At 37.3% G+C, this 25464-nt stretch overlaps 1 protein-coding gene and 1 long non-coding RNA gene across 3 annotated transcripts; both read left to right on the forward strand.

Moving 5' to 3' along the window:
• The first annotated feature begins 3124 nt into the window (after positions 1 to 3124).
• LOC119766537 lies at positions 3125 to 4417 on the forward strand. 2 transcript variants are annotated; one of them, XM_038251211.1, is made up of 3 exons: positions 3125 to 3500; positions 3565 to 4224; positions 4266 to 4417. In XM_038251211.1, coding segments are annotated over exons 2-3 (516 nt in total). In that variant the 5' UTR covers positions 3125 to 3500; positions 3565 to 3709; the 3' UTR covers positions 4267 to 4417. The 2 variants fall into 2 exon arrangements, with proteins under 2 accessions (XP_038107139.1, XP_038107146.1); XM_038251218.1 differs by having other exon boundaries at positions 3565 to 4417.
• A 9747-nt stretch (positions 4418 to 14164) lies between these two features.
• LOC119766563 lies at positions 14165 to 18545 on the forward strand. The gene is made up of 3 exons (XR_005276982.1): positions 14165 to 14338; positions 14430 to 14601; positions 18180 to 18545. It is a non-coding gene; the product is annotated as an uncharacterized LOC119766563 (long non-coding RNA).
• Positions 18546 to 25464: the final 6919 nt, after the last annotated feature.

The following is a 25464-nucleotide window of genomic DNA, read 5'->3' on the forward strand; positions in this document are numbered from 1 at the left end:
AATTTACCATGATACTGGAATAACCTTCCGAACATTTTCACTATCACTGCACTTAACTTCACTGTTTTCAAAATAACTGAGATAGATTCACGATAGATTCTGGTTCTGATGACGTTGGCCATCCCACGACGACCGAGTTCGATTCCGTAGGTCGTTCGTCCACCCCCATCGTCTTCTCCCGGATGCCTTTGAGCATCTGGGACCTGCTTGGTGATACACATCCGGAACCATGCTGGGATTGTTTGTTAGACTGTTGCCAACTGGCCGCTGTTGCCCTGCGGAATGTATTGTTGTCTCATTTGGCCCATGTTGCCATCGACTCCTCTTCCTCCGCCACCAGCAGCGGGCCTGGCAGCAGCATCTCGGAAATAATCTTGCAATCTTTGATGAACGTTGGCAGAAGCAGCTCGGAGATGCTCGCTCATGCCCTTTCCGTTTGGACCACGCACGAGTAGTTCTCCAAGACGTTCTTCAATCTGTTGAGCAGATTCGCGTTTTTTTGTTTTGCATGCCGTTGCCGCATTCTTGAGCTGCATCAGCTGATCGCGCGAGTATTTTCTGGATTGTGCGGAACCCACTGGTCCGCGTCGTACTCGACGAGGTTAAGCTAGCACGACTTATTGGCAGGAATCATCGATGCGGTGGCGGCCGTCGCTGGCTTGGCGGTGGCGTCAATTCCGTCGATTCTTGCGTTTGAACCGCTCTGGCACTTCCGCTTATATTGAGTGACTTCTTGCTTCATTTTCGCGGGGCTCGGATGGTGCGGGAGATGCTGCTGGGTGTTGAACTGAGAAGAGAACATAGAGGATCTCTAGTCCTCAGCGGTGATCGTGCGGGGACGTTTGCATCTGTGGCATCTGCGGCAGTCCGCGTTGGTGGACGTGTGGCGGCGGATGGTGGAGATGTGTTAGTGGTTTATGATGCATCGGTCCCATGCCTGCGGGAGGTCCGCTCAGTTCAGGGATAGCCTGGAGAGGATGATGTGAAGTGTTTATTATTGTCTGGTTCAACGGCCGGGTACAGTGGAACATACGTTACATTCTGAGAAGTTGACGGCAGGTTTTCTGTTTGAGTATTATGACACGGAATCCTGATTACAAGGACTATTGTATCGTGTTACCCATTTTTACTGTTATTAAGCATTTCCAGATCTATAACACAGTCCCTATTGAGAGAGAAAGTGCTGTTCCATCCAGATGCTGTAAACTCCATTCCTTGTGCCTTGTGCGCTATGTATCGCTAGAACCGCGGTGACAATTTTTCGTGTCATTTTTCAAGCTCTTCCCAGCTGCTATTATTGCCGCGCGGGGTCTTGTAAAGACAATTGTCTTTTTGCGGTGCTACTTTTGCGGTGTTCCCTTTGCTCTGATCTGGACAATGCGACTGGACTGCAGTTCAATACCGATCGGCTGGGCATTATTTACATGCGAAGACACGAGGAAAGTATTTTGGGAAGAAGCGCAAAGGAATATCCCAAGATTGATCACATGCTAGAAGAGCACGTGAAGCAACCGTTTTATACTCATACGGTTGCTGCTACCTCTGAACTTAAACCTAAGGCTGCCACCCTGAGAAGAACCCATGACATTCCGCTTATGAGGTGAATCCCGTAACCATTCGGCCACAGAAGGTTGGCGGCAGGTTGAAGCTTTTGTGGGGAGCCTGTTGTTGTTGTTGTTGTTGTTGAGCTCCGGATCCGGCTGTGATGTCACAGTGGAGGTGGGAAAAGCCGAATCGTTGTAAATCTTGTCCAGTAAGTACGTCCTCATGTGTTTTAGGAATGATGATGGAACCTACTGCATCTGCGGAGTAGGATCAAGTGGATTAGTGTCACTGTTCGTAAGAGAGGCGACATTGAAGAGACCGCCTTTACCACCAGCCGGATGGTATTGGTCTTGGGCCAGGATCGGTGCCGACTGTGGGGAGGCCAATGCCATGCCCGGCTTCAAACCATATTTCCACGGGTGGCCCGGTATCCGGCTGTACTGCATGTGAATACACGGGGTAGAGAACGATTCCCAATAAATATTCATAGAAATAGAAAGTACTAACTTCCTCTAATTAATACCGACTAAAACCAACTTACCAACCAACTTTTTGCTCCTATTTGGTTTTGCACATTACATTTTCAACCTCAATCTTTAACTTTTGTTCAATCCAGTCTGAACAAGTTTTTGCTTGATGTAAACTGTCAAAGTTTTTTCGTCGACGCCGCCGAAACGTCAATCTGTCAGAAAATCGATGCAAAAAACGATGTCATGCATGTCGAGTGAATGTCGTCCATTTGTCGTCCTTTCTACCAATCGATATCGAAACGGTAAAATCAAACCCGTGCGACATCTCGTACGACGTGCGGCATTTTTCAAACACGAAAAACGAAACGAAACTATTGGCACTACGCCCCCCGGGGCATGGCCTTCCTCTAACGTGGGATTTCTGCTCCAACGCCTCTGACGAGACAGGAGAAACCGGGACCGACGTTTTACTTCACCATCCGATAGAAGCTCAGTGGATAAGGCGGGAATCGAACCCGCGTCTCATAGCATCATCGGGATCGGCAGCCGAAGCCGCTACCCCTGCGCCACGAGACCCACACAAACACGCCCTAGTCAAATCAATCCGAATTCTGAAACGGAATCTATTGTACGATCAGTACCTAGCTAGACTCGGTCACTGGAAACGACCGGCGGCTCAGTGACCGACGAAATAGGCGGCGGGCCAGATGCGGGCAAAAAAATGTCAAAATCTCTTCCCCCTCACTTCGTCTCACCATCCAGCTGCAGCTTTGTTGACAAACAAATGGAGCACGCGGTCGCATGATGGCGGCATCGAGCCAGAATTAGGGGTGATCATATGATTAAAAATGAATGTTTTTTCAAGAAAAATAATATTTTTCCGACCGAATAAAAAAATTGCCAGCATGTTCAAACAATTATTCCTGATGTCGTAGAAGTGATAAAAAAGCAAAATGTTAATCCATAATTTTTCTATAAATTGATTTTTTTCACTCCAACTGGGAACCCCTAGGTCTATTCACGACCGTTCCCAATGACCGTGAGAAGATGCTAGAAAATCCAGCTACGAGCTAAATCCACAATAATTAGAATCGTAAACACATCCCAATCAAATCGTTTTCCGCATGACGGGTTCATTCCGCTTCGAATTCCGCTTCGAAAATTGCTTCGAAAATTTCTAAGCGGAATCTCCGGTTGGACTCCGTTTCGATTCCGTTTAACCGTTTTTGCACTAGGGCGACACCTGGCGGTGTACAGCGGAGCCTCGATGACATTTCGCCGCGTTTCGTCGAATCGGTTTTGTTGTTGTCTGTTTAACCAAACGTCATGATTTTGCTTAGGGAAAATGGATTGTGACATGTTAGATCCTGTTTAAAAAAGTTTTCGTTCTTGCGCCCGCGTGTTTCTTTTACAGCAATCGCGGTAGGCCCTTTTGATTAAAATTTGCGTGGCAGTCTTTTGTAAATTTTTCGAATAGCTAGACAGGTAGGAGAAAAAAATGTTCCACCTTTTTCGTTATTGAATAACACTTTTTTTTGTCTTCCGACAGAAACACGGAAGCTGAGAGGCTGTTCAGGCCGGGAGCTGCTACGACGGTTGGAGGATAGAGCTCAGGCCGCAGAAAATCCCGTATTTTTGAAAAACTGCGGGACCATCGGCGAAGAGCAAACCGACGAAGAATTTGAGCCCCGTGAATGCTCCGGTCCCACTTGCAAGGGACCGAAGGAAAAGAAGCGCAACCTGCCGCAGTCGGATGCGGAAGTGGGGACGCGGGTCAAACGGGGGTACATGCCTTCGCCGGCATCATTCGCGTCCGCAGCAGACATGAGCATGATGAAAAGTGGCGGCAGCAAGTCGGAAGCAACCGAAGTAGCCGCCCCGCCTCACGCTCACGCCAAGAACAAGCCAACCTGCGTCGTGGGAGGAAATTCGTCATCTTCGTCGTGGGAAGCAGCGGTCTACCGGCAGCATCTACTCAGCTACACGTTTTGGAAAATTCACCGGGAGTTTTGCTGCCCCCGCAGGACGCCACCCAAGGCCGTGTTTGTAACGCAGGCGCCGTACCAGACGTACAACCGGGTGGTGCCACCGCCGGTCCACAATGTTTCCAGCAAGCAAATTCCAACATCCAGTTTGTTTCGCTAAATCCAGCCCAGGTTGCCAACAAGCCGCATCGATCTGGTCAAGCTAACGGAGCTGCACGGCGATGGCAATGGCAAGATTTCCGAAGGATTGACCGGGGCCATCAAGAATCACGACGTTTTGGATTGCCAGGGGGAATACAAACGGTCAGTGCTTTGTTTATTTTAAAAGGCCAATAAAAAAATTGAGGACTTGGGGTCTGGGTTCGGGTGGGTCGTTTATTTAACGAGAAATTTGAATAAAATTTATGAAAAAATCATTAAATCGTGCAAAAAACATTAATCAACCTCTCTGGTTGAATTCCAATTAACTTTGGATTCAACCCGCGGTCAATCCTTCGGAAATCTTGCCATTGCCATCGCCGTGCAGCTCCGTTAGCTTGACCAGATCGATGCGGCTTGTTGGCAACCTGGGCCGGATTTAGCGAAACAAACTTGTTAAGTTTTAACTCGGAGGTCAACGCCTCCAGACAAATCCACCTCTCCCTGGTCTAATAGCCACGGGGATCGGTGGTGGGCTCTTCACTGGCCTCTTTTACCAAACGCGGCGAGCTTTCGGAGAGGACTCTTCGGCTCTGGGTCGAGATGCAACAGGGGGAAGCTGATCAGGGACTCAAAAGAAACACGGTCTTTGCATTTTCACTTGCTTTTAATTACTTACGACGGTGTCATGTGTGTGTGTGTGGGGTTTGGGCCGGCCGGCGGTACTGCGTGCTGCTGCTGGTTTGCGCTCTCCAGTCTGCTTCGAGCTGCTGACGATGATCTCGGCGAAGCCTCGTCAGGCTCACCGAGTCGCGCACAGGTGTGTTTCTGGACGGGTGCGGATGGACCGACGGAGCCTAGCCAGGCTACCGAACGTCGGCGGATGAACGACCTCAACGGGCTTGGTGGTAACCAAAGGGGGTGCTTTACCTCGCGGACCGAGGACGGCGGTCTGCGGGTGCCACGTCAGGACACGTGGTCAACGGGACCTACTTGGCGAGCTTTTTGGGCGTGCTCGACTTCTGGCTGAGACGTTCGGCGTGTCTACAGCCCGGACTGGCCGGGGAGAACTCCGTTCCCCGACGATAGCGGTTCTACAGCTTAAAACTGTTGGGTCCTACATCACGTAGGTTTCGCACAATGGAGGAGGGTTAGGTTGGGTTCGCTACTGGGGTTTTATTTGAGGTTATCGGGACTTGGCATACCTGATTCCAATCTAATCACTGCTCGGGTTCTTGTCTTTTCCACTCACGGGGATACTGCGTATCCTTTGTCGGTTACTTATGGGTTACACAACCGGATCTAATAAGGACTAACTAGTGGCGAATGTTAGTCAACTCGCGTGTACTTGGTTTCGCGGTCACAGTGGAAAAGACCGATGGAATCGACCCGACCCAGTAGCTAACCTCCCCCAAAGATCATCAAGGTTCATCATGACCCTTTTTCTTCATCCCATTCGTTAGTCGCACGGCAGTACACATAATTGGTGAGGAGTGTTTAACAAATTGTGTTAGGTGTATTCAAAATGACCGTTGCTAATCCTACTGTGGAGTTTATTCAAACTAGTGCTCCTAAACAATTTCCTTCTATTAGCCATTGATTAAAGGACGAACGAATAACATACAATGACTAACCTATCATATATTACGCAAAACATATAGAAAATACTATTGAAAAACATCGAAACTATGGAAACGAATATTATGGCACGGATCATCATAGTGAGTTCACTCCGAAGAGTACTATGACCGTTTGCTCTCACTCTCTATCTCTTGTTGCTCTTGGTGAGTAATAGGGTAAAATGCCACAACGGTAACAAACTGGATGTTGGAATTTGCTTGCTGGAAACATTGTGGACCGGCGGTGGCACCACCCGGTTGTACGTCTGGTACGGCGCCTGCGTTACAAACACGGCCTTGGGTGGCGTCCTGCGGGGCAGCAAAACTCCCGGTGAATTTTCCAAAACGTGTAGCTGAGTAGATGCTGCCGGTAGACCGCTGCTTCCCACGACGAAGATGACGAATTTCCTCCCACGACGCAGGTTGGCTTGTTCTTGGCGTGAGCGTGAGGCGGGGCGGCTACTTCGGTTGCTTCCGACTTGCTGCCGCCACTTTTCATCATGCTCATGTCTGCTGCGGACGCGAATGATGCCGGCGAAGGCATGTACCCCGTTTGACCCGCGTCCCCACTTCCGGATCCGACTGCGGCAGGTTGCGCTTCTTTTCCTTCGGTCCCTTGCAAGTGGGACCGGAGCATTCACGGGGTTCAAATTCTTCGTCGGTTTGCTCTTCGCCGATGGTCCCGCAGTTTTTCAAAAATACGGGATTTTCTGCGGCCTGAGCTCTATCCTCCAACCGTCGTAGCAGCTCCCGGCCTGAACAGCCTCTCAGCTTCCGTATTTCTGTCGGAAGACAAAAAAAAGTGTTATTCAATAACGAAAAAAGTGTAACATTTTTTTCTCCTACCTGTCTAGCTATTCGAAAAATTTAGAAAAGACTGCCACGCAAATTTTAATCAAAAAGGCCTACCGCGATTGCTGCAAAAGAAACACGCGGGCGCAAGAACGAAAACTTTTTTAAACAGGATCTAACATGTCACAATCCATTTTCCCTACACGCAAAACGGACATTAGGTATAAATTCCTAATTTTTAGTATTTTTTGAACTTATGTTCTAGCTTGTCAAATTATACCTAAAAATTAGTATTTTTTTCTTCCTAAAATTTAGGATTTTTTTAGAACACTGAAGTAATTCTTAAAAATTCCTAAATTTTAGTATTTTTTTAGTTCTAAAATTGCGATTCACGTTTTGACAAGTCAAAATAAAATAATTTCGTGGCTGTGAGTTGGTGTTCCGCAGTGCTGCTGAAAACTTAGGACCTTTGGCAAGGTAAGTTTTGTGCAGGAAGAAAAGTGGTTCTCCGGTTCTGCACGGAGAACGGAACCCGGAGCATCCTTGTCAGAGGAAGTGTGGCTCGCGTGCTTGTGGAAGAGGAGGAGGAGGAGGAGGAGGACGGAACCTTTAACTCCCGGCGAAATTAAAAAAGCCGCCTCTTCCCTCTCGTGCTGGAGGACGGATCTCGGGACGGATATTTGCGTGGCGATTGTGTGAATGAAAAACTGTATCGAGTTTTAGTTTGAAGAATCAAGTTTTATCTTTTTGTGATTTGGTTGGACGTTGCGGGTGTGTGTATGTATGCGTTTGTGAAAGTGCGTTTGTGAAAGTGTGGGTGTGTGTGTGCGCGCTCGTGTGGGTGTGGGTGGGCCCGAGCGCGTGTGTGTGTGTGTGTGTGTGTGTGTGTGTGTGTGTGTGTGTGTGTGTGTGTGTGTGTGTGTGTGTGTGTGTGTGTGTGTGTGTAGAGAAAGTAGGAGTGAGACGGGCAAAGATGAAGAAAGAGAGAGATAAGAGATTAAGTTGGAGAGAGAGTAGGAGAGGAAGAGATAGTAGGAGAGGGAGAGAGATAGTAGGAGAGGGAGAGAGAGTAGGAGAAGTAGAGAGAAAGTGGGAAAGAGAGAGGTGAGAAAATATGAGAGAGAAAGAAAGGGAGAGAGGGTAGGAGAGAAAGAGAAAAAGTTGAATTGAGAGGAAGGGAAGAGAGAGATAGTAGGGAACAGGAAGAGCGAGAAAATAGAAAGAGAGGGGAGAGAGAGAGAAAATTTTAAAAATCTTTAATTCCAAACATTATAAAACTCCAAAAAATCTTATATTCTACAATTCCAAATATTTAAAGATTAAAATGTTGAAGTTGTAAAAATATTAAAATAATAAAAGATATTTAAAATAAATAAATATCAAAATATTAAAGAACTAACATATTATTTAATGTTATACAAAATTATAATGTTAAAATATTCAAATCATTATATATTTATTTGAGGTAAGTACATTTATGAAAAAGTTGTGTTTTAGGTAAATAAAAATATCAATATCCTTTGAACTTTTTTTTTCTTCTGCCTGCATATCTCTTGGAAAATACTTAATTTAAAAATTAAGATATTGAAATATCAAAATATTAAAATATTAAAATATTAAAATATTAAAATATTAAAAGGTTAAGATATTAAAATATAAAAATATAAAAATAAAAAATATTAAAATATTAAAATATTAAAATATTAAAATATTAAAATATTAAAATATTAAAATATTAAAATATTAAAATATTAAAATATTAAAATATTAAAATATTAAAATATTAAAATATTATAATATTAAAATATTAAAATATTAAAATATTAAAATATTAAAATATTAACATATTAAAATATTAAAATATTAAAATATTAAAATATTAAAATATTAAAATATTAAAATATTAAAATATTAAAATATTAAAATATTAAAATATTAAAATATTAAAATATTAAAATATTAAAATATTAAAATATGAAAATATTTTAATATTTTAATATTTAAATATTTAAATATTCAAATAATTAAATACTAAAATATTTAACTATTAAAACATTAAAACATAAAAAAACCAAAATATAAAAAATAGATTAATTTAATATTAAAAATATAGATACATTAAAATATTTAAATTTTAATATTTATTTTTAGGTGAGAACATCTATGAAATAGTTGTGTTTGATGTAAATAAAAATATAAATATCATACAAACCATTGTTTTCTTCTGCCTGCATATCTCTTGGATAATACATAATTTGATCTTTGATTATTCTTAAGTATAAGTAATTTTCGATCCCTCACTTTTCTAGAAAAAACCTCAAATTTAGGTATTTATGCTTAGAAATAAGGAATTATCATGGTCCGCCATCTTTGATTATACCTGATTATCAGTAATTTTGGATCCCTCACTTTTCCAGAAAATACCTCAAATTTAGGTTTTTATACCTAAAAATTAGGAATAATCATGGTCCGCCATCTTTAATTATACCTGAATATCAGTAATTTTGGATCCCTCACTTTTTCTGAAAATACCTCAAATTTAGGTATTTATACCTAGAAATTAGGAATATTCATGGTCCGCCATCTTGGATTATACCTAAATATTAGTAATTTTGGATCCCTCACTTTTTATGAAATTACCTCAAATTTAGATATTTATTCCTAAAAATTAGGAATAATCATGGTCCGCCATCTTGGATTATACCTAAATGTTAGTAATTTTGGATCCCTCACTTTTTCTGAAAAAACCTCAATTTTAGGTATTTATTCCTAAAAATTAGGAATAATCATGGTCCGCCATCTTGGATTATACCTAAATATTAGTAATTTTGGATCCCTCACTTTTTCTGAAAAAAACTCAAATTGAGGTATTTATTCCTAAAAATTAGGAATAATCATGGTCCGCCATCTTGGATTATACCTGAATATCAATAATTTTGGATCCCTCACTTTTTCTGAAAAAAACTCAATTTTAGGTATTTATTCCTAAAAATTAGGAATAATCATGGTCCGCCATCTTGGATTATACCTAAATATTAGTAATTTTGGATCCCTCACTTTTTCTGAAAAAAACCTCAAATTTAGGTATTTATTCCTAAAAATCAGGAATAATCATGGTCCGCCATCTTGGATTATACCTAAATATTAGTAATTTTGGTTCCCTCACTTTTCCAGAAAATACCTAAAATTAAGGTATTTTGGTTCTACAATTATACCTAAAATATAGGAATTCTCGTACTAAAACGCTATTAGTAATTTTATTACTAATAGCCGATTAGTAATAAAATACCTTATTGCAGTCAGGTTCGATTATACCTAAAAATTAGGAATTTATACCTAATGTCCGTTTTGCGTGTAAGCAAAATCATGACGTTTGGTTAAACAGACAACAACAAAACCGATTCGACGAAACGCGGTGAAATGTCATCGAGGCTCCGTTGTACACCACCAGGTGTCGCCCTAGTGCAAAAACGGTTAAACGGAATCGAAACGGAGTCCAACCGGAGATTCCGCTTAGAAATTTTCGAAGCGGAATTTGAAGCGGAATGAACCCGTCATGCGGAAAACGATTTGATTGGGCGGTTCCGTTTGAGTTTTCGCCGCAAATCGGTTCAAGCAGAATTCAAACGGAATCGAAACGGAATGGACGGGTTGCTTTTGACAGCTTCTTCTTCTTCTTCTTTTTTCATTCTGGTTTTCTTTTTTTGTTTTGGTTGAAATACACAACTCGACAAAACAAAACTTGTGTCAAGGGATTCACGATATCTCATCGGTTCCTCAGAGAAAAGGCATCCCCGAATCCGATGCAATCGACAGAATTTGATTTTATGTCCACGTGGACTGACGAGAAGTTGGTAAATTTTTTAACATAAAAAAAATCGAACAATTTAAAAAAAAACATGCGTCTCCTCCCAACTATATGAGCCATCTACAAAAATATGGATGCGCCTGGTGCAAAGCCATTTCCTTTAAGTACAACGGAAACAACCAATACAAATGTATAAAAAAGTTGTCAAGTTCGGGGGGTCCACAGCTAGCATTTTTTGTACGATTATGTAATAGTCTGAACACCACTGCATTCCCAACATACCCATTCACACTTATTTTCCATTTGTATTACCATGCCCGGACCTCGCACAACAAGACCAGGTTTTGTCTTTCAAAACACAAACCCTGCCTGGCTGTAGAGCCCACACACAGTTAGAACCACTTGGCGCAAGCATAATTGCTGATGCTTGCGTATAGCCTTTTTCGAACCATATTTCGGTTCATCGACAATTGGCCGGGACGCTGACTCCTGCTGAGCCAGCGCAAGGGTTCAACCCAGTACAAGCCAACTCCAGAAGTCTATACTGTAGCACGTAAGTGTCACCACTCAAATTACATGTGATGCAACAAATTTGACTAGTATAAATACCCGAGTTCAAATAAACAAAAATGAGTCTTTTCGGCTGGAACATCAAGGCGACTTGTCTACTTTATTTCGAGCTCCGAGCTGGTTACTGCTCCTCGCAGTCTACCACACCTTGGATAGCTCTTAATGCAAAGAAAGTCCCTGCAGGTTTCCCGCGGTTCTTACGCCTCGTAGTGCCGAACGTTTGAGATATAATATGGCGACCGTGACAGCGGCTTCGCGTCAAAGTTTTGACAGCACGCCGTAGTGACCCGAAATGCCACCACACTGGAAAATCTTTCGTGCCGCGTTAGTGCACCGAACAGTGACCGAGCTAAGTGACCAAGTTAGCACAGTTTGATTTGTGAAAGTGTAAAAAAAAATAACATTTTAAGTTAACGATGGGTACTGAACAAAGTACACCAAAGCCGCCCTTATTGCATGAGGAGACAATACGCATCATAAACGCGAATGTGCTGCAAACAGCTCACTTGGAAAAAAGTGCGAGCGCGACAACGGTGTTAGCATATGCAGCTGTAGCAGTAATTTTTATTACGCTCGCATATGTGCTATATCGTGTCATAATTAAGTTCGAACGGATGAGAACAGAGGACAGACTACGAAGAGTAGTATCGCTCTCAAGCATCGTAACGCAAAAGTGAAGTGGTGATTAAGAAAGAACAATAAGTTTCGATCAAAAAAAAAACTGCAAAAACAATGAAAAGTGTTATAGAAAGTGCGCGCAGAAAATGACGAAAAACAATCTAACAAACGATTTACGGAAATTTCAATCAACACTAAAATCAAAGAAACCAATACAGTTGGACAACAACCAACTAAAAAGTTGTTTAATAGCGGAAAAACTAGCAAAAAATGCTGCCAACGGTGAAATAATAATAAATAGTGAAGTACAAAAAATAGTGATGGTGAAGCCAACGCCTATAAAAAAAAAATTGTGGATTTCCTGAAAAGTAGCAGAATTCTCCCAACCATTACCGGGCATGTACTCATGTCAACAACGAGAGGACTGATGACCCACCATCAGGCCATCCAGGACCAAACCGGGGGAATCATCTTGGCGATCATTTACTAAGACGCGATCGCAACGAGCAACGAGTTGGAATCGAATGAGGTCACCAACAACAAACAACCGTAAAGGGGGAGCGCGCTTTTAGCGGACGCATATCCTTACGTGGTGTTTCTACACGGACTCAACATCGGTAATCATCTAGAAGGGGAGCGTCGGTTGTGGGAACGGACGGTTCCAGCACAACCCGAACCGCAGACCCGCAGCAACATCAGTATCGAGACAACAAGTAACAAGAAGTAACAATTGATGAAAATTTTTGAAGCAAATAGTTAGTAATATTTTTTTTTTAAATGAAAAATGGCCGACGAATGCCATGGAAGAACTAGATTTAAACATAAAAACCTTGCATAAGATCTTAGAAACCCTTGAAAAAAATCCTTATAGGAATTTTCTAGCAGTCACACTACTACTCAAAAGGGAAGTGGCACAAAAAAGTTACTCGAACATAGAAAAATATCTTCTTATTAACGAAGAGAAGATCGAATCAAGTAAACTTAATTTTTATATAAAAGCTTCTAGAAACACTTTTCAAAAAATCGAAGACTTTATTACAAAATCAAAAACAAACAAAGCGATTGTCCTTTAAGACAGTCGCAAAAATCATAATTATTTTTTATTGGTCAATCATTGCAATAAGAAGCAAAGAAATGACTTCTGCATTGGATATGATAAAATTGGTCTCCCTTGTCGCTCCTTACGACGGGGAGTCGAGCAAACTTGAATGCACTTTAGATGCACTCAAGACCATTAAACCTCTGGTAACGGAGGCAAATAAAGCAGCTACCCTGCAATCTATTGTGTCCAGATTTTCTGGTAGAGCGCGTCAGTTCGTGCCAGAAATTGACAATGCAACAACTATAGATACAATTATGGCAGCACTGGGTGGGTGCAAAATAAAACCAGCCCAGAAGCTGCCCTAGTAACATTAAACGCCACTAAACAAACTGGCGATATAAAAACCTTCACTCGGGAAATCGAGAAACATACGTTGGCTCTCGAGCAAGCGTATCGTGATGACGATATGCCCGGCGATACTGCAAATAAATATGCCACTAAAGCTGGCATAAAGGCACTGGCGAATGGTATAAAAATAAAGAAGCGAAAACCATTATAAAAGCCAGTGCCGGAGCTGGAAAAATATTGAAGCTTTCTGATGCAATTAACATTGCATTGGAAGAATCAATTGATACTCCTGCCGAAATACTATTATTCCAACAATCTAAACCAAATAAAAATTACCGCAACAATAATGGTAACAATAATAACACAAACGGTAATAATTACCGTAATCGTAATGGTAACAACCGTTATCATGGCAATTATAACAATAATTATAATAATAATTATGACAATAATAATCGTAACCATAACAATAATAATCGCAATCGTAACAATAACAAAAACAACAATCGAAATAATAACAATAATTATAACAATAACAATAATTATAATAATAGAAATAACAATAATCAGTCAAATAGAGGTAATGGTCATGGGACTAACAGAAACCCTCACCAAATTTTTCAACTAAATACTGATCCCAACAATCAACAAAACGTTCAAACTCAGAACGTTAATAACAACCAAACCGGGTCAAACAGAGAAAACCAACATTTTTAGACTAGACGCAAAGTCCATTTTTTCCGTAAACAATGCCTCAGCGAATTTTGTATTTATCACTGCAGGCATGGCCAACTCAAAATGCAGTTTTATAATTGACACAGGTGCTGATATTTCAATATTTAAAGCCGGTAAATTGAAACCCGAGCAAAAGTAAATACCGCAAAGCAGTACAATTTAACAGGAGTTACAGATGGATCGATACGTACATTGGCCGAAACTGAAACTCAATTGAAATTTGATAATGGATTGATCGTCAGTCATATGTTCCAAGTCGTCCCTAGCGATTTTCCCATAATAACAGATGGACTCCTAGGACGCGATTTCTTTATTAAATACAAATGTTCAATTAACTATGAAAATTGGTTATTGACATTTAATTTTCAAGAGAACACCGTTGAGGTACCACCCTGTTTGAAAAATGTCGCACGTCGTACGAGTTGTCGCACGGTTGTGATTTTACCGTTTTGATATCGATTGGTCGAAAGGACGACAAACGGACGACAAACACTCGACATGCTTGACATGGCTTTTTCAATCGATTTACCTTCAATTCGACGTCGATTATCGTCGACGCAAACAGTTTGACAGTTCTCTTCTGTTGATCTTGTTCGGACTTGATTGCAACCGAGTCGAACCAGTTGTTGTTGCTTTTAGGCTTTTGGAGGATTTTGGACAGTTAATAGGTAAGTTGTTTACTAGGTTCAATTACTTTTTCTGCCGGAAAGTTCCGGCCGGAGTGGGCGAGCGACCGAATCAAAGTGTCTTGTATTCCAGATTTCGGTCTTCGTGGCGGAGGAGGAGGAGGACGGGAAATATGGTTTACTCGGCGGGCCATTCCGGAAGACGGGACGGGAAGGAACCAGTTTGCGATCGTGGAAGCGGTTGGTGTTTGGTGTTTGGTGTTTTACCGTCCGCGGAAGGTTGCGACGCATACCTAATGGAACTGGTGAGTCATGTTTTAGAAACGATGGAGGTGTGCTGGAAGTGCGATTGGACAATCGAAATTAAAAATAGGATGAATGGAACATAACAAATTCTCAACTTTTCAATCCAATAATTCCAAACTGAGAAATAAAAATCAAAAATACTAAAAGTTTTAAAAACATAAACAATGAAATTGTTAAGTTGTAAAATTCTAGCATTTCAGAACTTAAAAATGTAAGAATTCAAAAATTCTTAATTTATTTAATTTCTTGATATTGTGCAAATTGTAAGTATTTTTTCTTAAATTCTAGAATTTATTAATTCTTCAAATTCTCAAAGTCTTCAAATATTTTTGAAAAAATTGAAATTCAAAAATAAGAAAAAAATTTAATTGACAAAAACTTAAACACAAAAATTCCTTAATTCTTAAGTACTAAAATTCTTCAATTTATAAATACAAAAAATCTAACATTATAAAGTTCTTAAATTCCCAAAACGTTGGACGCACGAGTTGGAATTTTGAATTCTAATATTCTAAAAATTATGAGTTCTAAAATTCCAAAATTGTAAATTCTGTAAATTCTAAAATTGAAATAATTTATATTTTTAAATTCTAAAATTTCAAAGATTATTTTTTTTTAATTCTACGCATTTGAAAACTTAATAAGTTTCTTAAAATTTTAAAAATAAAAGAAAACTGATTTTTTAGATCTAAATTTTTTTTAAATTTTCAATAAAACAAATTTTAAAAACTTTAACAAACTAAAATTTAAACAAAAATATTACAAAATGAAAAAAAATACAAATTCAAGTTTTGTTTTAAGTTTTAAAAATTGTTTTTTTTTTTGTATATTTAAAAGTTTTAAAAATTTAGCAAAAAAAATTGACACATTCTTAAATTTTTAAATAGTAAAAAAAATCTATTAACTTTTGAAAATTCTCAAGGATTTTAAAAGGTCAAAATTTTAAAAATATCACGAATTGAAAGAAAATGATTTTGGTATTGAGGCACACTAAAATTAAAAAAATTTATAACTCAGAAAATTTTCATTTTTGAAAATTTCGAATTCCGGAATTTAACATTTTTGAGAATTTCAGAATTATAAAATTTTAGAATTTCAGAATTTTAGAATTTTAGAATTTTAGAATTTTCGAATTTTAGAATTTTCGAATTTTCGAATTTTCAAATTTTCGAATTTTCGAATTTTCGAATTTTCGAATTTTCTAATTTTCTAATTTTAGAATTTTAGAATTTTAGAATTTTAGAATTTTAGAATTTTAGAATTTTAGAATTTTAGAATTTTAGAATTTTAGAATTTTAGAATTTTAGAATTTTAGAATTTTAGAATTTTAGAATTTTAGAATTTTAGAATTTTAGAATTTTAGAATTTTAATTTTAGAATTTTAGAATTTTAGAATTTTAGAATTTTAGAATTTTAAATTTTAGAATTTTAGAAATTTTAAATTTTAGAATTTTAGAATTTTAGAATTTTAATTTTAGAATTTTAGAATTTTAGAATTTTAAATTTTAGAATTTTAGAATTTTAAATTTTAGAATTTTAGAATTTTAGAATTTTAGAATTTTAGAATTTTAGAATTTTAGAATTTTAGAATTTTAAATTTAGAATTTTAGAATTTTAGAATTTTAATTTTAGAATTTTAAATTTTAGAATTTTAGAATTTTGAATTTTAGAATTTTAGAATTTTAAATTTTAGAATTTTAGAATTTTAAATTTTAGAATTTTAGAATTTTAAATTTTAGAATTTTAAATTTTAGAATTTTAGAATTTTAGAATTTTAATTTTAAATTTTAAATTTTAGAATTTTAGAATTTTAGAATTTTAGAATTTTAGAATTTTAAATTTTAGAATTTAGAATTTTAAATTTTAAATTTTAAATTTTAGAATTTTAAATTTTAAATTTTAGAATTTTAGAATTTTAGAATTTTTTTTAAATTTTAGAATTTTGAATTTTAGAATTTTAGAATTTTAAATTTTAGAATAGAATTTTAATTTTAGAATTTTAAATTTTAATTTTAGAATTTTAGAATTTTAGAATTTTAAATTTAATTTTGAATTTTAGAATTTTAAATTTTAGAATTTTAGAATTTTAGAATTTTAGAATTTTAAATTTTAGAATTTTAAATTTTAGAATTTTAAATTTTAGAATTTTAGAATTTTAGAATTTTAGAATTTTTAATTTTAGAATTTTAGAATTTTAGAATTTTAGAATTTTAGAATTTTAGAATTTTAGAATTGAATTTGAAATTAGAATTTTAGAATTTAGAATTTTAGAATTTTAGAATTTTAAATTTTAATTTTAGAATTTTAAATTTTAGAATTTTAGAATTTTAAATTTTAGAATTTTTTTTAAATTTTAGAATTTTAAATTTTAAATTTTAGAATTTTAAATTTTAGAATTTTAGAATTTTAGAATTTTAGAATTTTAGAATTTTAGAATTTTAAATTTTAAATTTTAGAATTTTAGAATTTTAAATTTTAAATTTTAAATTTTAGAATTTTAGAATTTTAGAATTTTAAATTTTAGAATTTTAGAATTTTAAATTTTAAATTTTAGAATTTTAGAATTTTAGAATTTTAGAATTTTAAATTTTAGAATTTTAGAATTTTAAATTTTAGAATTTTAGAATTTTAGAATTTTAGAATTTTAAATTTTAGAATTTTAATTTTAAATTTTAGAATTTTAGAATTTTAGAATTTTAAATTTTAGAATTTTAAATTTTAGAATTTTAATTTTAGAATTTTAGAATTTTAGAATTTTAGAATTTAGAATTTTAGAATTTTAGAATTTTAGAATTTTAATTTTAGAATTTTAATTTTAAATTTTAGAATTTTAGAATTTTAGAATTTTAGAATTTTAAATTTTAGAATTTTAGAATTTTAGAATTTTAGAATTTTAGAATTTTAGAATTTTAGAATTTTAGAATTTTAGAATTTTAGAATTTTAGAATTTTAGAATTTTAGAATTTTAGAATTTTAGAATTTTAGAATTTTAGAATTTTAGAATTTTAGAATTTTAGAATTTTAGAATTTTAGAATTTTAGAATTTTAGAATTTTAGAATTTTAGAAATTTTAGAATTTTAGAATTTTAGAATTTTAGAATTTTAGAATTTTTTAGAATTTTAGAATTTTAGAATTTTAGAATTTTAGAATTTTAGAATTTTAGAATTTTAGAATTTTAGAATTTTAGAATTTTAGAATTTTAGAATTTTAGAATTTTAGAATTTTAGAATTTTAGAATTTTAGAATTTTAGAATTTTAGAATTTTAGAATTTTAGAATTTTAGAATTTTAAAATTTTAGAATTTGAGATTTTTTTAGCATTCTTAAATCAGGTACAATTTTCAAATAATAATATTCTCGGATTTCAAAACTAATTGCAATAATTTTAAATTTAAATCTATCATCTATCTAGACATCTATTATTTATAATTCTTTTTTTAAATGTTTAAATTTTGAAAGTTCACAACATATTTGAAATTTCATTGAATTGAAATTTTATAATTATTATTATTATCATTGAAATCTGAATTAAATTTATAAATTCTTGCCAATTGTTGATTGATGATATTTTTTTCAGGCAACTAACATATTCCAATCTGATTCTGCCGGAAACCGGAATGCGTTCCCGTGTGGTCACTCGTGGCTTCCGTAGAATCCACGGAAGCAGCCCCGTTTTTTTCGTACTCGTACTCCACAAAACCCACATTTCCTCGTACTCCGGTAAACATCAATCCGTCGGAGATCCAAGATCGTCGCCAAGGCGTCGCAACCGGGTTTTGATCAGCTCGTCGAGGAACAAAAGTCCAACACGACCAAGATGCTGCCACGGCCGCCTCAGAAGAACACCAACACCCAAGCCGGAAGCTGCGGTCAAGGCAAATCCAGAAGGAAGCCAAGTTGGGGAAGAATCGGCGATCCGCAAGTGAAATTAAGTGTACAATAAATATTTTTGTGAAATTTTGACAGCTGGAATAAAAAAAATCAATAAAAACAAAACAACAGTTTTTTCAACTGCAACATAACCCAAAAATCAGAAATGACAGCACACGACAATAGCACGACATTCTAAATAACAAAACCGTGCGACGTCGGTCGAATGTCGTACGACAATGTCGTACAATTTCGATTATCGATCGCACGACAAATACGACATTTTGGTGCGAAAACGTTTGACATTCGTGCGATAGTCGCGCGACATTGTCGTGCGACGTCGTACGATTGCACGGACGACAAACGACGGACGTCCGACGGACTTTTCAGTCAGGGCAATTGCGGATAATTTAAATAACTCAATAGTAGTACCGCCCAGGTGCGAAATAATTAGAAGAATTCCACAACTTAGTGTCGATGAGGATTCTGTTGTGTTTTCTGAGGAAATCCAACGAGGATTATTCTGCGGAAACACAATAATATCCCCTAACACAAGTTGTGTGAAATTAATAAATACAACGAATTCACCAATTTTACTTTTACTGAAGAAATTCAAACCGAAAATTGAACCATTAAGGAATTTTGAATTATTGATCCTAAACAACCAAAACAGAGTTGAAGACATAATTGAAAAAATAAATTTTGATGAAATTTCAAACTATACACACGACCCACAGTGGGCGAAATGGATCCCAAAATCGTACTTAATTGAACGCGGCTGGTTCCCTGGTATGAATAATAGTGTTTCTTATGTAAAAAAATCCGGGGAATCGATTGGTGATGGTTTCATCCACCGCACGAAACGGCAAAGGGTCAATTTTGCCCCAATTCCCCATTTTTCACATTTTTCTTGAAAATCGGTCTGTATTTAGAGCTTTATGGCCTTCAAAATGCACTTAGCTTATGTGAAAATGTCCCAGGAGTCCAGTAAAAATAACCACTTGCACGGCAAAAATCATCTAGGGTCCATTTAACCCCAATTCCGCTATAAGAGCATTTTTGGCCGTTTTCAAATGTTAGGTCAGATTTTAAAATCTGAAAATATTTTTATCGTAAAGATCAGACAATTTCACATAAGAATGACGATTTGCACTTGATAGTTTGACACATTTATGTTGATAAAAATAAAATGTATGTGAAAGGCAGTTTATTCTGCGTTTGGGAAAATTGGCCCAAAAGTGATTCTTCAATCTTTTTATTTAGTTTAATTTCTATATCAACATAAATGTGTCAAACTTTCAAGTGCAAATCGTCATTCTTATGTAAAATTGTCTGATCTTTACGATAAAAATATTTTCGGATTTTTAAAATCTGAGCTAACATTTGAAAACGGCCAAAAATGTTTTTATAGCAGAATTGGGGTTAAATGGACCCTAGATGATTTTTGCGGTGCAAGTGGTTATTTTTACTGGATTTCTGGGACATTTTCACAAAAGTTAAGTGCATTTTGGAAGGCCGCATAAAGCCTCCGCTCTAAATACAGACCGATTTTCAAGAAAAAATGTTAAAAAATGGAGAATTGGGGCTAAATGGACCCTTTGCCGTTTCGTGCGGTGGATGAAACCATCACCAATCGATTCCCCGGATTTTTTTACATTAGAAACAGTATTATTCATACCAGGGAACCAGCCGCGTTCAATTAAGTACGATTTTGGGATCCATTTCGCCCACTGTGCGACCCTTTAAACAATTAATCACAAAATTTTCGGATATTTTCTGCTTACCCGACGAAAAACTAACCTATGAACAAAAAATTAACCTCATTGACCCTAGTCCAGTATATATCCCTAATTATAAAACTATACATTCACAAAAACCCGTAATTGAGGAACAAGTTAAAAAAATGATAAATGACAAAATTATTGAACCATCTGTATCGAATTATAATTCACCAATTTTATTGGTGCCCAAAAATCAAGTGATGGTTCTAAGAAATGGAGATTAGTCGTTGATTTCCGTCAGTTAAATAAAAAAATATTGGCAGATAAATTTCCATTGCCGAGAATAGATACGATTTTAGACCAGCTAGGAAGAGCTAAATATTTTAGCACCCTAGACTTGACATCTGGATTTCACCAGATTCCTTTAGAGGAGGAATGTAGAAAATTTACTGCATTCTCCACGGATACTGGGCACTTCCAATTTTTAAGATTACCGTTTGGTTTGAACATTAGCCCAAATAGTTTTCAAAGGATGATGACCATTGCAATGGCAGGTCTCACTCCTGAAGTAGCTTTTATTTATATTGACGATATTATTGTCATAGGATGCTCAATGAGACATCACATTAAAAATTTAACTACTGTTTTTGAAAGATTGCGACATTACAATTTGAAGCTTAATCCTTCAAAATGTAATTTTTAAATCTGAAGTAACTTATCTGGGGCACAAAGTCACAGATAAAGGAATACTCCCAGATGATTCTAAATATGAATCACTGGTTAAATATCCAGTGCCGCAGAATGCTGACGAAGTTCGAAGATTCGTCGCATTTTGTAACTACTATAGAAAATTCGTTGAAAATTTTTCAACAATTGCTCACCCTTTAAACCAGTTATGTAAAAAGAATTGCAAATTTGACTGGTCTGTTCAGTGTCAACTCGCCTTCGACACACTGAAACACAAACTACTTTCACCAAAAATTTTACAATACCCTGATTTTGCCAAAACTTTTATTCTCACAACGGATGCTTCTAACGTCGGTTGTGGAGCAATTTTATCCCAAATCACTAGTGAAGGCGATCGACCGATAGCCTACGCTAGCAGAACTTTTACACCTGGTGAGAAAAATAAGTCTGTTATTCTCAAAGAACTAACAGCAATCCACTGGGCAATTAACTACTTCAAACCTAGGGGCAGGACACACCCAATCGATTATTTTTTCGCTAATCAATTAGCGCTGATTTGTTGTTGATTAGCTAATTAATTAGTGGCTATTTGACAGAGCATTCACACCTCGTACCAAGTGATCTTGACGTGTGACCAAACTCCGTTCTGTCAGTTCAATGTTTTGATTTGTTTTCTCGATGACCGCTGGCAAAATTTGTGTGCATTAACTGGTCAATCTGGCCAAGAACTCGTGTCCAGTCTACAGACTGTCGTGAAGGGACCCTCTGGATATCGAAAAGTCGGATGGTGAGTGGAACAGATGAAATTTAATAAAAAGAACAGTAAGGTTATGTTTACAATTCCAGATTCCTCCCGGCTGCGTCCGGGCAACGATCGACAAAAACTCGTTCGAGCTAGCAGCTCCGGCCAGATCGTCGTCACTAGTAGAAGCAGCAGCAGTTCCGCGACAAAAGTGCTCCCCAAATATGCGGCAAATCGACACAACGATGACTTGGAACCAAGCTTGGAACTACTGCTGAATGTTTGTTCAATTCAACGAAAAGCAAGCCACTGTCCACAGCATTCAAGGGCGCTCTCCTAACGTCTCACCGTCCCACCACTTCGTCCGTAAACCTAAGTGATTAAGATTTCGCCCCAAAAGTTGAAGCAATCAACCTCAGCTAAAATCGGACAAGCCAATCTAGCGGGTAGATTCGGACGACGGGGAACCCACGATGCCCACTTCGACTCACCTGCGCCAGCGGCTGGTACCGAGGTTGTGGTGGTCCGTTAGGGATGTGTCACCAGCCGAACCGGAACAATCCTCGGAAGCCGCGGAGAAGAAACTACAAGATAGTTCCTATCGCCTAGCCAGTGAATCCTTATCGACGCAATCGGACATCTCCTCCGAGGCAGCAAGTGAGTCAGAAAAAAAAATTGGCGGACCCGGAAAACTCTTCTCTGTGTACGGTCCGCGACGAAAGACTCGTGACGGTGAACAACGAGCTGCTCTACCTGAACTAGGTGGTGTCCGAGCAGGTTTCAGTCGAGGAAATTGTCCAGCTGTCAGCCGGCCTATGATGCCCAACATTCCAGGTGTCGATAGTGAACATGAGGCGGTTGACGTGGAATGTGCCTGTCGGAGCGGTTTAACGAAATACTGATCTAGGGGAACCAGATTGTTCGTCGCACTGATTTCTTATAAGAATTTAAATATTTTCACTTGTTTTTAATTTTTTACAATAGTTCTGTAAATCTTTACTCGATGAAATTTAATAAAAACCGTTCTTTTGATTGTGTTTTACTTAGGTGGGGTGGGGGTGGGGGCAGAATGCTTCCGTTGCGTTGATGATGACATTTTCGATAGGCTTAGCCGTTAGACAAAACGGAATCCGGTTGGCCACAACACCGCGGAACGGCAATATGACCACAGAAAGTGAAGCCGAAGCAGCCGAACACCAAACATTCGGAGTTTTAAGTTGGGATACGCGGATGAGCTTACGTTCTACAAGGTCAGCTTGGACAAGTTGATGGATTTGGTTTCTAATTGGCTGTATTATCCATGAGCAGCTGGAGCTCAAACTTTTCTTTGGCATTTTCATCAAATTGTTGAGAGATGTGGTGCTGGGGCGGGGGAACAGTCGTGAAGAGGACGGAGCACCGATTGGCTCGAACATGAAGGTGCTCACAAACGAGGTGAAAGATTACTACCTGCACCGTCATCTGCTGCAAATAATCTGTCTCCTTGTTACGACGCCGTCGAGGATCGCGTCAGCTACGCCCCCGAAAGGATCTTCATTGGAACGTGTCCTCCGACATAAACTGCTACTCAGAATACTCAGGAATTGGCGTAGACTCCATTGTTCCCGGCGACGGAATCTATTTTTAAAAATTTCCACGCCGCAACTTTACCGCCGGATCGGTATGATTCCGCATAATCTGCTGCCCTGTAAATTCGTCGGTCGTTTGCACACCTCGATAACACCATCGTACTCCAATTGGCAATTCGTGGGCAATAGGTTCCAGAACCAGGTTGGCCACTTTGCATGGTTGCCTTACATTTGTCTAACGGCCGCAAGCACGATGAATTTTGCTATGTTGTGATGTTTTGACGTTTGTTCATCAGCCCAAGATAAAAGTGAAAAGGCAGGAATACACTAATCGATTAGCGATAATTCTAATCAACTAACTGTAATTTTTAATCAACTAGCTGGTAATTTTTGGTTGATTAGGGCATGTGTCTCACCCCTAGCTTCAAACCATATCTTTACGGAAATAGGTTTGTAATCAGAACTGATCACAGACCACTTGTACATTTATACGGAATGAAAGACCCAACATCCAAATTGACACAAATGCGTTTGGATTTAGGAGAATTCAATTTCGATGTAATATATATAGCTGGTAAGGAAAACGTGGGTGCGGACGCGCTCTCACGAATAGTTATAACAAGTGAACAACTACAAAATATGCAAATGCTCGTAGTAAACACGAGATCAATGCAGAAAACGAAAAGCATGCAAAGCACGCAGGTTGATACTAGTATCACCTATCAAGCGGCTTATACAGTTGAAAACATTAATGAAACGAGAAAAGATCTATAAAAACAAAAAAAAATAATGATGAAAATCCCATTTCAGCCAGAAAATGAAAGTCCAACTTTAGAGATGACTCTTTCAAGGCTTGAAAAAGAATTAAAGAAAATGAGAATCGATCGAATATCTCTTTCAACGGAAGATGAAATTTTCAAAAAAGTAACAACTTCTACATTTAAAATTGTAGCTAATAAAACTTTGCAAAGTCTACAAATTTTAGTATACAAACCACCAATGTATGTAGATAACAAAAATAAAATTCAAGAAATCTTACGAAATTTGGGGGGGGGGTCGTGGCGCAGGGGTAGCGGCTTCGGCTGCCGATCCCGATGATGCTATGAGACGCGGGTTCGATTCCCGCCTTATCCACTGAGCTTCTATCGGATGGTGAAGTAAAACGTCGGTCCCGGTTTCTCCTGTCTCGTCAGAGGCGCTGGAGCAGAAATCCCACGTTAGAGGAAGGCCATGCCCCGGGGGGCGTAGTGCCAATAGTTTCGTTTACGAAATTTCCACAATACACCGACAGGAGGTCACGTAGGACAAACTAGAATGTACCTAAAGATCCGAGACCTGTACCGGTGGAAAGCAATGAAACGTTCTATTACACTTTTCGTTCAGGCCTGCGAACTGTGTAAAAGAAATAAAATTGTACAACATACTAAAGAACCACAAATAATAACAACAACTCCGAGTAAACCTTTGAAATCATTACAATAGATACAGTAGGACCCCTACCAAAACCAACAACGGCAACAGATATGCAATAACAATTCAGTGCGAACTAACTAAATATATAGTTCTTGCACCAATACAAAACAAAGAAGCTAATACTATAGCAAGAGCTGTAGTAGATAACTTCATTTTAATTTATGGAAAATTTTTGGAAATCAGAACTGACCAAGGTACGGAATATAATAACGAAGTTCTTAGTCAGATTTGCAAACAATTGAAAATAAAACAAACTTTTGCAACTGCCTATCACCCACAAACCATTGGTGCTCTTGAAAGAAATCATAGGTGTTTAAACGAATACCTACGATGTTTCGTTAACGAGCATCAATCGGATTGGGATGATTGGTTGAAATATTATCAATTTAATTACAACACAACTCCACATACTATTCATGGGTACACACCTTATGAATTAGTGTTCGGTGTTAAAGCAAACTTACCACATAGCAATAATCAAAGAAATCTAGATCCAGTCTACAATTTAGAAGCATACCACAATGAGTTGAAATTTAGATTACAAAAGAGCCAAAATTTAACAAAGTCAATATTAGAACAGCAAAAACAAGAAAAAATTCAAATTTGTAACAAAATAATTAATCCTATCCACATACAAATAGGCGATCTGGTTTATCTAAAAAAGGAAAATAGGAGAAAACTAGATTCATTTTACCAAGGTCCATTTATAATCACACAAATCAGAGATCCAAATTGCGAATTAGAAGAACCTATACATGGTGTCGATCCAAATCCCAAAATAAAATTCCCTGACTTTTCCCT

This window comes from Culex quinquefasciatus, chromosome 1 (genome assembly GCF_015732765.1).
Source record: "Culex quinquefasciatus strain JHB chromosome 1, VPISU_Cqui_1.0_pri_paternal, whole genome shotgun sequence".
Lineage (NCBI taxonomy): Eukaryota > Metazoa > Arthropoda > Insecta > Diptera > Culicidae > Culex > Culex quinquefasciatus.